Genomic DNA, 14,614 nt, shown 5'->3' on the forward strand with positions numbered 1-14,614 from the left:
TTTGCTCACCTATTTATCTGTGGATGGACAGAAGCTGTCTCACATTTTGGCTATTGTAAATAACACTGTGAACAAGGGTGTGTGAATAGCTCCTACTACCCCAATTTCGGTCCTTTGGGGTATACAGTTGTCCCTCATTATCTGCAGGGTCCAGGACCCTCCATGGACATCCAAATCAGTGGATGCTCAATTCCTTCATTTGAAGTGGTGTCACATTTGCATAGACTACACGATCCCCCGACACCCTTCAAGCCCCTCTGGACTACTTACAATGTCTAGGACAAAGTAAACACTAGGTAAACGTTGCTATGCTGTGTTTTATGGCGTGATAACAAGAAAAAGAGTCTGTAAGTGTTCAGTACAGACACAATTTTTTTCCAACCGTTTTTGGTCCATGGTTGGTTGAACCCACGGATGTGGAACCCATGGATATGGAGGGCTGATTGTATACCCAAAAATGGTGTGGCGGGATACTACGGAATTCTATTTTTAATTTTTTCCCAGCATCTGGGATTAAACCCAGGGGCCCCTTACCACTAAGTCACATGCCTCGCTCTTTTTATTTTTTTAAATTTTGAGACAAGGTCTTGCTAAGTTGCCGAGGCTGGCCTCACACTTGCAATCCTCCTGCCTCTGCCTCCCGGGTAGCTGGAAGGACGGTGTGTGCCACCCGCCTGGCTTGTTTTTAGTTTTCTGAGGAGCCTTCATACAGTTTCCCATAGCAGCCACACCAAATATTGTCTGCGTCCACCAACAGTGAGCGAGAATTCCATTTCTCCACATCCTTTCCCCACCCCGACCCCCGCTATTTCCTGGTTGGGGCTGGTCTGAGTTTGGGGTTTTAGTGTGAGACAGGGTCGACAGGTTAGGCTTCTGGGGGAAGGTGGCACCTGAGACCCAGTGAAGGAGAAGCAGAGCTCTCTGGGCAGGCGAAGGGTGCTGCTGAGGCAGGAGCCTACCTGTTCTCTTTTGGGAACAGCAAGGAGGCCAGATTGGGAGGCCTCGTGGGAGGGAGTGTGGGAGGAAGGGTTCGGGAAGATGGGAGCCATGGGAGGGTTTGGAGCAGGGAGGGCTCTGCTGCTCCAGCCGCTGTTGACAGGGGGCTGTGGGGCCAGGGACGTAACAGGGAGACCACGGCGGTCAGTCCAGGTGAGAGAGCATGAGGACTCGAACAAGGAAGTCAGGTCGAGGCAGAGAGAGGCTTGGAGTACCAGGTGACGCTGGCAGGACCAACAGGCAAGAGGGAGAGAGGGGTCTAAGTGGACCAAATGGGCAGGATGGTGTGACCATCAGGTACAGTTGGGAGTTGCTGAAAGAGGAGAGGGGAGGAGAGGTCAAGAGTTCAAGTTCAAACGTGCACCTTCGAGTCACATCCAACGTGGTTCTGCAAAGGAGTCCAGAGCGTCAGGGGCTCGACTGCCCAACCAAGCCCACGCCGATCAGAGGAACAAACCGACGGTGGACCAGCACCTCCCCTGAGCCCTGACCTTGAGCCAGGCCCTGTGCTCACAGCTTCCCGGCAGCTATCTCCCTGGGCCTCACAACAGGGAGACCAGGAGCGGGCAGCAGATAGCTGGAGCTCCTGTCTTCACAGACGAACACCAGCCTTGGGCAAAGGAAGTCACTCCCCCAAGGCCACCAAGATGGCCCTGGTGGAGCTGGGCTCTAACCCGATCCCGTGTTTTACTTCTGTTACTGGTTAAGTCCAGCAGAAGTCAGGGGGAAGAAGGTTCATTGAGATCTGGAACTTGAGCTCCGTCTCGAAAGAGGATTTGTAGGAAAGGAGAGGGAGGATGAGGTCCCTGCCATCCTCTGCAGTCGTCCCTTGAGTCACTGCTTCATTAGGCTCCACTGGCCGATCCTGAGACACACCCAGTGCTGTTCCTCTTGAGGGCTTTCACCCATATTTCCCCCTCCATGGGAAATATTCATACCTTTTTTGGGGGTACTGGGGATTGAACCTAGGGGCACTTTACCACTGAGCTACATCCTCAGTCCTTTTATTTTTTATTTTTAAAATTTTTGAGACAGGGTCTCTCTAAGTTGCCCAGGGAGGCCGTGAACGTGCGATCCTCCTGCCTCGGCCTCCCATGTCACTGGGATTATGGGCATGTGCACCATTGTGCCTGGCTCATCCTATCTCATTTCCTAGATGACTCCTACGTAACTCTGGGGGCTCAACTCAAATGTCACTTCCTCCACGAGGCCTTCCCTGATCCTCCAGAACAAGCTTCCTTACACTGCACAGTGAGAGCTCTTCAGACAATTCTCATAACTATTTGTGCCACGAGGTGTTCAGTGTCCACCTGGTTCACCAGAGCAGTGCTGGTCAACAGAATTTGGGAAATCGCTGCAACTATAGGAATGTTCTAGACTTAGGCTGCTCAAAACAGTAGCGACTAGTCACTTATAGCGATTAAGCTCGTGAAATGACAGCCAGGTATGGTGGTGCACAGCTGGGGGGGCTGAGCCAGGATCACAAGTTCAAAGCCAGCCTCAGCAACTTAGTGAGCCCCTAAGCAACTCAGCAAGCCCTGTCTCTAAAAAAAAAAAAAAAAAATTTAAAAGGGCTGGGGATGTGGCTCAGTGATTGAAGGCCCCTGGGTTCAATCCCTGATATCAAAAGGCAAAAAAAATAAAAGCATGTGAAATGATTGAGGGACTGATTTTTACATAGTATATTATGCTATTAAATATTTCACATGAATTACATAATTGAAACTAATTTAGGCTTCAACTTAAATAACCACAGTTAGCTGGCAGCTACCATATCAGACACTGCAGCTCTAGACTGTGATATCTTTAAGGACAAGGACCATTCTGTCTTTTTTTTTTTTTTTTTTTTTTTGGTACCAGGGATTGAACTCAGAAGCACTGGACCACTGAACCACATCCCCAGCCCTAATTTGTATTTTATTTAGAGATAGGATCTCACTGAGTTGCTTGGCGCCTCACTTTTGCTGAGGCTGGCTCTGAACTCACGATCCTCCTGTCTCAGCCTCCCAAGCCACTGGGATGACAGGCGTGCGCCACCACACCCGGCCCATTCTGCCTTATTTAGCTGTAGAATCCTTTGCACTGAGGATGGTACCCAAGGAATCCATCCATCCATTCATCCAACTATTCACCCATCCATGCATGGATGTGGTCTGAAAAACTTGTTTTCAAGAGACCATTCTAGAAAAGAGGGACCTAAAAAGAAGTCTGACTTACACAAGGGCACATAATAAGGCAGAAGTGGATATAAAAAAAACCTCTCAGCTGCCTGGATCTTCTGTACATGATCCCGTCCCCGAGTGAATAGCAGGTAGAAGACAAGGGTTATTTGCAGTCTCAAATGAACCACTCCAGAGCAGTGTGAAGGTGCCCCCAAATGCAAGGAAGGACTGTTTTCTTAGGCACCTTATTCCCTTTCCCTCCTTCCCATAGCCCATAAACTACTTAGTGGCTTATAATCTATTAACACTTGGCCTCCCACAGGACCGAGTCTGTTCCAAAGTCCACTCCTGCCAACCCTCTCTGAGGCACTCGGAATTATTTTTTTTAACCATATTGCTCTCAGGAAATCTGTTGCCTGCAATCTGTGCATAATATATGTAGGGTGTGGTTTTAAAACATCTAAGTCGTGATTTGTAACCCACTCAGATTCGCACAGCTGTTTCTTTAGCTTACTCTTTTTTTATATATATAAATTGAGGTCAACACATTTCAGGGCTAATTTTGACTTCATTCAAATGTAGTTTGGGGTTTTCAAAGTACAATTTGGGGAGTCCAGCATTAGTGAACCTAGAGATTTTATTTTTTATAAATGATTTTTCAGATGTATTAATAGCAATAGCTGGTAAGGTGTTGGGTGCTTTGTATCAGCCAAGCATTGAGCGTTCTTTATCTTATTTGATCTTTATAATAATTCTAGGATTCAAGAATTATTATTATTGATATATATATATTTTTTGGGGGGGGTGCTGGGGATTGAACCCAAGACTTATGCATACGAAGCATGAACTCTATCACTGAGCTACACTCCCTACCCCAAGATACTGATTTTTATACCCAGAGAAACTGAGTATCAGAAAGGCTAACCCCCTCCACTAGAGTAACCCAGATGGGAAGTGGCAGGGTCAAGAGTTGAACTCAAGTCTGTCTGCTCAGAGCCAATGTTCCCTCGCAGTATACAATTTGACCTCTCTAATAGACATTATGTCTATCAAACATCAGAAAGGGGAGGGGGAACGTGGAGGGGGGAAGATGGTAGAAATGAGATACACATTATTACCCCTACGTATGGGTATGACTTCATGAATGGTGTGACTCTACATCATGCACAACCAGAGAAATGAAAAGTTGTGCTCCATTTGAGTTTTTTAAAAAAATAAAATCATTTTTAAACAATTCAGAAAGAATAATCAAGAGACAACTCTGGGGATAGAACTGGGGTTTGGGAAGAGGGAGAATCACTTTTCATTCTAGTGTTTCTCTCTGAGCTTTACTATATTTATATATGTTATATAATCTATGCATATTTAAAACCAAATTAATTTTTTATTTTCAATAAGTAAAAAGCCTCTTCCTATTTTTACTCTGTGTGTGTGTGCGTGTGTGTTGCTGGGGATCAAATGCAGGGCCTTGTGCCTCCCCAGCAAATGTTGCTCCATGAGCTCCACCCCCACACCTATTTTTACTCCTTTTAAATTGAGCATAGAATTGTTATGATGATATATCTATATTTGTAGATTAAATATACATATATCTTCTGCAAAGTTCACATGGTCTGACATCGTTTGAAAACATATCCCATTAAATCTGGAGTTCCAATATATATTCTTATTCCAAATACCATGATTTTTCTTTCCATTTTTTGAACCATATTTTACTTTAGGATAATAGTTTGGTTTTTGACCACACTGTATATTTCCAATGAAAGTGGCATGTTTTCCTTGATCCATTTGCACTCAGACATTTTCATTTTTATATAGTCACATATCTGGACCTTATAACTAGGCATCCTTCAGCATTTATGAAATAAGGCTATAGATTCATAAGTCATGAGATTTGTGGACCAATTAATAAGCTCAAAATTTAAATTAATAAAGATTTTACATGAAAATTAATTTTACACTGATTAAGAAGGAAACATTACAACCCCTTTCAGTACTCGGAGCCTCAGAGACCTGTATCAGTCACACTAAAAGTCACTTGGGAGAATTCCTGGGGAGCTCAGAGGAGAATGCACACCATTTTTTAAAGAAAATACACTCATGCTAACCATCACGTAACCTTTCTATGCTTTTACCATCCAAACGGCCAGTGATTCTAAAAATCAAAACAAAACCCTCAGAAATGTTCTTTTTAAGGACCTCTCTCCTACTCTTGGAATTTGCTTAAAACGCCTCACCCTCTGCAGCAGGAAAAATCCCTAAGCCCCTCTGCAAGGCCCTAGCCTTCCCATCGCTTGGTGCACGGTCCCCCAAGATCCCTGGAGCAAATGTGGCATCCCTGAAAAATTCCCATCCTCAAAAAAAAATGCCTGCCGGATGTCTCCGGGGTGAGTCCCACTCTAGCTGTGACATGTCTCTCATTCAGAAGGCGGCAGAGGCTTGGGCGGCCGTGCCCACAGCCCTCTCCATTCACACACCCCCAGGAACCACAGGACTCTGCCCAGAGCCTCTCAAAAACCAGCCTGCGACCTCCTCTCCCGGCTTCCCACGACACCTTGCAGGAACCGCGGGGACCTCGCGGCGTCGCAGGGCTGGGGAGGACCGCTGTCACCGCACGGACCCATCCGTGCAGCCCCCATTCCCCCGCAGCAGCGGCGACAGCAGAGACCTCAGCGTCCCTGGAGCATCCGGAGCGAGTCAAGGAGAAAACCCGAGCCCACGGCTGGCTCTGGGCAGCGGCTGCCAGCGCAGGAAACGGACTGAGTCAGGGACAGCGCGCGGGGCTCCGGGATAGGAAAATGGCTCGTCTCCTCGGGCCTCTGCGCTCCGCCGAGCGCGCTCCCCCTCCACCCTGGAGCCCCGCGGACAGGTCCCCGCCGCAGGTTTCGCGGTGACCCCGCCTGCCCGCGCCCGGGCCCGGCACTCACGGCAGCTGCCTGAGCTGGAACAGGTCCTCCTCCATGTCCGCGCTGCGCCAGGACCAGCCCTTCTCATGGCCCTTACATGGTCGTGGCGACGGCGAGCGCGCGGGTGTCGGCGCCGGGAGGCTTCCTCCCTCTCCCTCGGGCGGCAGCTGCTCCGGGGAGGGAGCCGCCGGGGACCGGCCCGCGAGACAAAGCCACCGCCGCCGCCGCCACCGCCACCGCCACCGCCACCAGGAGACCGCGGCCGGGTGGGCGGAGAGGCGCGGGCGGAGGGCGGGGCCAGCGGCGAGGGCGGGGGCGGGGAGCGCGCGGAGGCGCAACCTGCGGTGGGGCGGCGCGGGACCCCTGAGCTCCCGGCCCCCGACCAGGGCGCACTGCCTCTCCACGCCTTTATTTGCAGGGATGCACTGATGCGGTCACGATTGCATGCATTCTCGAAGCCCGGGCTGCGATAATAAATGCAGGGTAGGATTTCTTTTTTAAACATATCTACTCATTAAGCACTGTTTTATGGAGCACCTGCTGTATGCCAGGCATGGCGAAAGGCACGTAGTGTGTGATGGAACGAATTGGATAGATCCTTGTCAGCGCGGAGCTGAAGGTCTAGTGAATGCATCTAGGAGGAATGTTTGTTTAGCCTGCCAAAGGCCACGCACGCTTTCATTCCACAAGCTTTTGGGGCGTTTCGACAGCCTTGGCTCTGCGGGGTCCCTGCCCTCAAGGTTCTTCTCGTTGAGTTCAAAGTTCCTCCTCCCACTAGAATTCCTGCCTCCCCTTATAACTCAAGCTCCATGAACTTTCAAGGATGCATCTTAAGCACCTAGAACAGCGCCTGGCTCACAGAAGGTGCTGGGTAAACATGTGTGGAGTGAATGGTTCTCAGTTCAGGTTACACAGAAAAAACTCATGGCTTCATCCCAAACCGGATGGACCCAACTCTCTGGAGGCGGGGCCAGAGCCTGGGTATTTTTTTTTTTTAAACCTCACCAACAGCCCAGAGTGAAAACCTCTGGTCTAAAGTGAATAAATGAAGAGAAAAGAAATTACACAATAGGGAAGGACAAATGACCTGTGATGGTCACTATCAGGATGTATGAGATGGAAGAAGGAATGGGAGCACCCAGGGCATCAAAGAAAGAGGAAAACTTTTTTTTTTCTCCTTCAGGATTGACAAATTGGGATGAGAGGGTGTCTCAGGAAACCAATCCAAGAACTAGAAACAGCTTCACACCAAATGCATGTCAGAATTTCACACTGAGTCCAAAAAACAAAACCAAAAATGACAAACAAAACAAGTACCTTGAAAATCCAGGGTGGGGTGCATTGCAGACACACAGGGACGTGTCCCACCTACATTGTTCACATTGATCTTAGCAACAGTCCTCTGGAACAGGATTGCAATTTTACAGATGAATATACAATTCTTACAGAGGGAAAATCCCTCGTTCAAAGCCACCCAGACAGATAAGGATTGATCTGAAATCAAAACCCAATCCATCTCCAGAAACTGCACCCTTCAGTGGTAGGCTTTCAGAGATTCTCCAAAGAGATCATCCTTCATGGATACAGTAGGAGAATTTTTTTTTTTTTTAAGTAGGAGAAATTTGAGTTGATGAAACATTGGATAGCTTGAAATAAGCTGAATGTTGAGGAAACCAATTACGAAACATCTATTATTATTCATCCAGCAAATATTTTTTAAGAGAGAGAGAGAGAGAATTTTAATATTTACTTTTTAGTTCTCAGCGGACACAGTATCTTTGTTTGTATGTGGTGCTGAGGATCAAACCCGGGCCGCACACATGCCAGGTGAGCACGCTACCGCTTGAGCCACATCCCCAGCCCATCCAGCAAATATTGATTGAGAAACATCTAGGTGTCTGACACAGTGACAGTTTGTAGCAACTTATCATGGCTACTTCTGACTTCATACTTGAGTGCCAGTCACAGTTTGCCCCACTCCTACTCATTTTTAAAGGAATCAGCCCCTCCTTGACTGAGAACTGCACCTGCTCTCCCATGACTCTCAGCCAAGGTGACTGGCTCAGAAGGGGGATGCTAACCCAAAGACATCCAATCCAGACAGTTGGCAATACCATTTTTGCATAGCTGGGAAAAGTGGGCAATCTGGTACCTTTTTCTTTTTCTTTTTTTTTTTTTTCATCTACCTTTGTCTTTTTGTTGTGGCGTCTTCCTATGCTACCCGAGCTGTTCTTGAACTTGTGGGCTTAAATGATCCTCCTGCCTCAATCTCATGAGTGCTGGGAATCATGGATTCTAATGTCTCTGAGTTACTATGTAACTCAGCCATTTCACCACTATCTGTAATCTTCAAAGAATTGAAAGCAAACACTCAAGCAGATCCTTGCCCACCAATGTTTTAGCAACATCATTCACAATAGCCAAAGGGTGGAAAGAACTCAAATGAACCCCAACAGATGCATGGATAAACAAAATGTGCTTTATACACACAAAAGAATATTATTCAGTTGTATAAAAGAATTTAGTTTTAAATAACTCAATCAATAAATGGGCTGAGGATCTGAACAGACACTTCATAGAAGAAATACAATCAATCAACAAATATATGAAAAAATGTTCATCATCTCTAGTAATTAGAGAAATGCAAATTAAACTACACTGAGATTCCATCTCATCCAGTCAGAATGGCAATTATCAAGAATACAAGCAACAGTAAATGTTGGTGAGGATGTGGGGGAAAACGGCACACTCACACATTGCTGGTGGAACTGCAAATTGGTGCAACCACTCTGGAAAGCAGTATGGAACCACCATTTGACCCAGTCATCCCACTCCTCTGTTTAATACCCAAAGGACTTAAAACCAGCATATTACAGTGACACAGCCACATCAATGTTTACAGCAGCTGAATTCACAATAGTTAAACTATGGAACCAACCTAGATGCCCTTCAACATACAAATGGATAAAGAAACTGTGGTAGGGGCTGGGGATGTGGCTCAAGCGGTAGCGCGCTTGCCTGGCATGCGCGCGGCCCGGGTTCGATCCTCAGCACCACATACAGACAAAGATGTTGTGTCCGCCAATAACTAAAATAAATAAATAAATATTAAAATTCTAAAAAAAAAAAGAAAAGAAACTGTGGTATATATACACAATGGAATAGTACTCAGCCTTAAAGAAGAATGAAATTATGGCCTTTTCAGGTAAATGGATGGAGCTGGAGAATATCATGCTAACCAAAATAAGCCAATCCCAAAGAACCAAAGGCTGAATGTTTTCTCTGATACATGGATGCTAATTCACAGTAAGGTGGGGGGCTAGGGAAGAATAGAGGTACTCCGGATTAGACAGACGGAAGTGAAGGAAGGCCAATCCATAAAGACAGAGAGTAGGATCGAAGCCACCAAGGGCTGCCGGGAGAGAAGAATGGGAATTATTTAAAGAGTACTGAGGAACTGTGCTCCATGTGTGTAATATGAATTGTCATGCATTCTGCTGTCAATATAACAAATGAGAATTAAAAGAAAAAAGAAAAACATTGCTTGTCTAAATAAACTTGTCTATTTAAAATCTTAAAAAAAAATACAGAGTTTCTGTTTGGAGCAATGAAAGAGTTACAGGAATGCATAGCATGGCTGGTTAGACAACGTTGCGAATGTTCTTTATACCATGGAATTGTACACTTAAAAACTGCTTAAAGGAGCTGGGCGTGAGGGTGCACGCCTGACATCCCAGAGGCTTGGGAGGCTGAGGCGGGAGGACCGTGAGTTCAAAGCCAACCTCAGCAATGGCGAGACGCTAAGCAATTCAGTGAGACCCTGTCTCTAAATAAAATACCAAAAAGGGCTGAGGATGTGGCTCAATGGCTGAGTGACACTGAATTTAATCCCCCATAAAAAACTGGTTAAAGGATATATAATACATGCAATTGTTATGGAAGAGAGTATAAAAGTTCCCCTCCAAAAATTGAAAAGAATTAACCTATGATCCAGCAATTCCATTGCTTAGTGTGTATCCAAAAGAATTGAACACAGGGTCATAAAGAGATATCTGCACACCGGTGTTCATCGCCAAGAGCGGGAAACAACTGAGATGTCCCCTGAAAATGAGTGGATACAGAAACCATGGTATACGCTTACAATGGAACATTATTTAGCCATAGAAAAGAAGGGAATCCTGTCATATGCTACATGTGTACCTGTGTTCAGGACATCCTGCTAAGTGAAATAAACCAGTCACATGGATGTGGGGGAAAGGTACACTTATACATTGGTGGTGGGACTGCAAATCAGCCAAAGGAACCAAATGCTATGTCCCATTATAATGTTCCAATAAAAAAGGAAATAAGGTGGTCACCAAAAGAGAAATACTGTATGATTCCTCAAAATCAGAAAGAATGGTAGTTACTATGAGCTGAAGGAAGGGGAATGGAGAGTTGTGTGTATAGAGGATTTCAGTTTTGCAGAACGAAGAAGTCCTACCAATCCATTGCACAACGAAGTGCATACAGCTGGCACTACTGTACTGTTCGTGGGCACAAATGGTTAAGAAGTTAATTTGTAGTGTAATCCCAGTGGCTCGGGTGGCTGAGACAGGAAGATCTCGAGTTCAAAGCCAGCCTCAGTAATTTAGTGAGGCCCTAAGCAAAGTCTCTGAATAAAATATATTTTTTTAAAGGGCTGTGGCTGTGGCTCAGTGATTAAGTGCCTCTGGGTTCAATTCCTGGTACCAAGGGAAAAAAAAAGAAAGAAAGAGGTGTTAATTTATGTGTGTATGTGATCAAACCCTCATGCACTTCAGGCAGGGGCTCTACCACTGAGCTACATCCCCAGCCCTAAGATGCAAATATGATGGTATGTTTTGCTTACTAAAATAAACAAAATGGTTAAAGAGTAATTTTACATTGTGCACATTTTGCCACAATTAAATTAATACCACTGGAAATGTTAGTCTAACCCATGAGCAAGCATTCTAGAAAGTATTAATGCGGTTGCTTTGCTCACTCATTTGTATTTCTCACCTCCACAACTTAACCACTAACTGTACTGCGTTTTGGGGGAGTCAGGGGTACCAGGGATTGAACTCAGGGGCACTGGACCACTGAGCCATATCCCCAACCCTATGTTGTGTTTTATTTGGAGACAGGTTCTCACTGAATTGCTTAGGGCCTCCCTGTTGCTGAGGCTGGCTTTGAACTGGCGATCCTCCTGCCTCAGCCTCCCAAGCACCACGGCTCCGCTGCTTTTTAAAGTAATCTTTTAAATTTCATTTTTTCTATTTTTATGTTTTGGCAGTGCTGGGGACAGAACCCAAGGCCTCGTGGGTGCTAGGCCGAGTGCCCTGCCACTGAGCTACACCCCAGTCCTAAAGTGATCTTTATAAAGCTTGGCTTATGAAAACGTTTGCCATGTGAGGTCGCATCCCCCAGTAAGTTACCACACCAGTGCACCATCTCAGTGTCCTTTACCTTTTAAAAAGACACCTCCATGAGATAACCTCTAAATATTCCAAACTAAGCAAATTATCCTTCTGCAGGTAGGTATTTCTGAAAACATTCACACACAATGTCTTTTTTTGCGGGGAGGGGTGGTACCAGAGATTGAACCCAGGGGTCCTTAAACACTGAACCACATCCTCAGCTCCCCAACCCCTGCCCCCTTTTTTTTTAATGTTGAGACAGGGTCTTGCTGAGTTGTTGCTAAATTGCTGAGGCTGGTCTTGAACTTGTGAGCCTCCAGCCTCAGCCTCCTGAGCTGCTGGGATTACAGGCGTGCGCCATTGTGTCTGGCTGCACACAACATCTTTTCATGTGATTTTATAAGATCTTCAATATAAGATAACTCCCTTCTTGCACTATATTTTTTCACCTTTATTATAATTTTTACCCCAAAATAAGAAAGTAGAGAGTTCCTTCCTATATTCACAATTTTCTGTCAAACATTGGCTAAGCCATCGTTACTCTGTCTGTTTTTAGCCCACTTTCAGTCAGAGTTCTACGAATCTGCAGAAGCAGAAATAACGGAATTGAAAAGTTGAAGGGCAAATCCGAGCTCTTTTGGAAAAGGAAAACCTCTCAGCCCTGAGAATAACCTTGAACCAGGAATTGGCTTCTGACTCACCGCCCTACCCCTGCTTGCCCTGAAGCCCAGAGCTCTGCACAGTGAGCCCTCCGTGAGTGCTTCAAACCCCATCCAAACAAACCCCTCTCGCATGCAGGCGAGGAGGGATCCAGGATCTAGGTTGATCTGCAGAAAGCTCCAGAGGGTTTATCTCGGGGTAGTTGAGTCCAAGGTACTTAAGTATTTTAGTATGTTCACAGGGTTGTGCGATGATCACATGAGCAACTCATCGTGGGTTGTCCAAGACGTTCTCAGTTTGACCACTGAAAACTCTATGTCCTAAAAACCTGGACTGTTGGTCAGCTCGATGTGACATAGACAGTGTTATGAGTAGCCTGAAGGGTTCAAAAATTATTTTTGAATTTAAGAGTTAGTCAGTTGGATGTGGAAACCCATCTGTAATCCCAGCTACCTGGGAGACTCAGGTGGGAGGATCATCTGAGCCCATGAGATCTAGACCAGAGCAACATAACAAGATCCTGTCTCAAAAAGGAAAAAAAGTTAAAATTAATAAACTCAGGGCTGGGGTTGTGGCACAGTGGTGGGCCACTTGCCTGTCATGTGTGAGGCACTAGGTTCCATTCTCAGCATCACATGTAAATAAATAAACAAATAAAATAAAGGTCCATCTACAACTAATAAAAAATTATAAAAAAAGAAAGCATACAAGTTCATTTTCATGACCTTGGGTTAGAGGATGTTTTTTTACACATGATCTCAAAAGCACAAGTAACAAAAGAAAAAGCAGGTACCCTGTACTAGGTTAAAAATTTTATGTGGTATGTGAGACCATCAAACAGTGAAAAGACAGCAGGGCACAGGGCACACACCAGTAATGCCAGTGGCTCAGGAGGCTGAGGCAGGAGGATTGCAGTTCTAAGCCAGCCTCAGTAATTCAGCAAGGCCCTAAGCAACTCAATGAGACCCTGTCTCTAAATAAAATACAAAAAGGGCTGAGGATGTGGCTCAGTGGTTAAGCACCCCTGGTTTCAATCCCTGGTACAAAAAAAAGTGGGGGAGAGACAACCCACAGAATGGAGAAAATATTTGCAAGTCATATATCCAATAGAATAAAAAAGACAGATAATAACTGGGATTGGCAAGGATGTGGGGAAACTGGAACTCGTGTACACTCCTAGTTTAAAATGCTGCAACCACTATGGAAAAACAACTTGGCTGTTACTCAAAAGTTGATACATAAGCCAGGCACAGTGGTGCACACCTGTAATCCCACTTATAATCTGGAGGCTGAGGCAGGAGGATTGCAAGCAAGGCCCTAAGCAATTTAGCAAGACCCTGACTCAAAATAAAATATACAAAAGGTCTGGGGATGTGCTCAGTGGTTAAGCACCCTGGGTTCAATCCCTGGTAATAACAAAACAAAACAAAAAAAAAGTTGAAACATAGGATTATCACATGCTCCAGCAATTCTACTCCTAGAAGTTTTCCCAAAAAGTAATAAAAATGTACTCCATGCAAAAATTATACAGAAATGTTCATAGTGTATATTTATTGATCATAGCAAAAAATTCAAAACAGATCCATTGTTATTATCTGATGAATAAACAGAATGTGGTACATCCATACAGTGAAATATTAATATGTCAAGAACAGGAGTTGAGGCACTGATTCTGGCCATAATGATGTGGATAAAACTTGCAAACATTGTGTGAAACAAACAGGGCACAGGAGGCCCCTAGATTTGATTTCATTTATATGAAGCATACAGAAGAGGTAACCTCCCCAGAGACAGAAAGTAGCTGCTCAGGACTGAGGGTGAGGAGGGGACCCCGGGACCGACTGTAATGTATGTGAGGTGCTTTTAGAGGGAACATAAATGGTCTAAAGTGACATGTGATCATCACACAACCCTGAGAACAGACTAAAATACATCCAAGTGTATACTTTAAGGAAGTGAATTGGGTGATATGCAAATTACACATCAATAGATCCCAGCTTTTAAAAAGTAATGATTGTGTGTGTGTGTGGTGCTGGGGATCAAACGCAGTGCCTCAGACACGCTGGGCGGGTGCTCTACCACTGAGCTACATCCCCACCCCAAGTGTGTGACTTTTAAAATTTATTTCTAACATTTAATTTAAAAGATTTCCCTTGAGAGGATTATCAGCTCCTCAGGCAAAGGGGACATGCTGGGCCTGCCTTTCTCTCTGGACAGGAGCAGCTAAGGCCTGCCCCAACCCGCTCAGGCTGCAGCCGGCCATGGCAAGTTTGGAACTGATATTCCCTGTGTCCTCTCTGGCAGCTTTTGAGGGTTGCCCCTGAAAACTGGCAGTACAGTATTTAGTACACAACAGGCACTGAAAGAGAACTTAGATACATTGGTGCATGCCTATCATCCCAGTTTCTTACCAGGCTGAGGCAGGAGGATCTCAAGATAGAGGCCAGCCTCAGCAATTTAGCAAAACCCT

At 45.4% G+C, this 14,614-nt stretch overlaps 1 protein-coding gene across 1 annotated transcript in view; it reads right to left on the reverse strand.

Annotated features, from left to right (window-relative positions):
• SVOP (SV2 related protein) overlaps positions 1–6,320 on the reverse strand; it is an 83,855-nt gene extending 77,535 nt beyond the window's left edge. Inside the window, exon 1 of the mRNA XM_081283352.1 lies at positions 6,086–6,320. Within this exon, the coding sequence (XP_081139478.1) occupies positions 6,086–6,120 (35 nt within the window). The 5' untranslated portion in view covers positions 6,121–6,320. The remainder of the gene's footprint in view (positions 1–6,085) is intronic.
• Between the last annotated feature and the right edge of the window lie 8,294 nt (positions 6,321–14,614).

The sequence above is a fragment of the Spermophilus citellus genome, assembly GCF_964194105.1.
Source record: "Spermophilus citellus genome assembly, chromosome: 3".
NCBI lineage: Eukaryota > Metazoa > Chordata > Mammalia > Rodentia > Sciuridae > Spermophilus > Spermophilus citellus.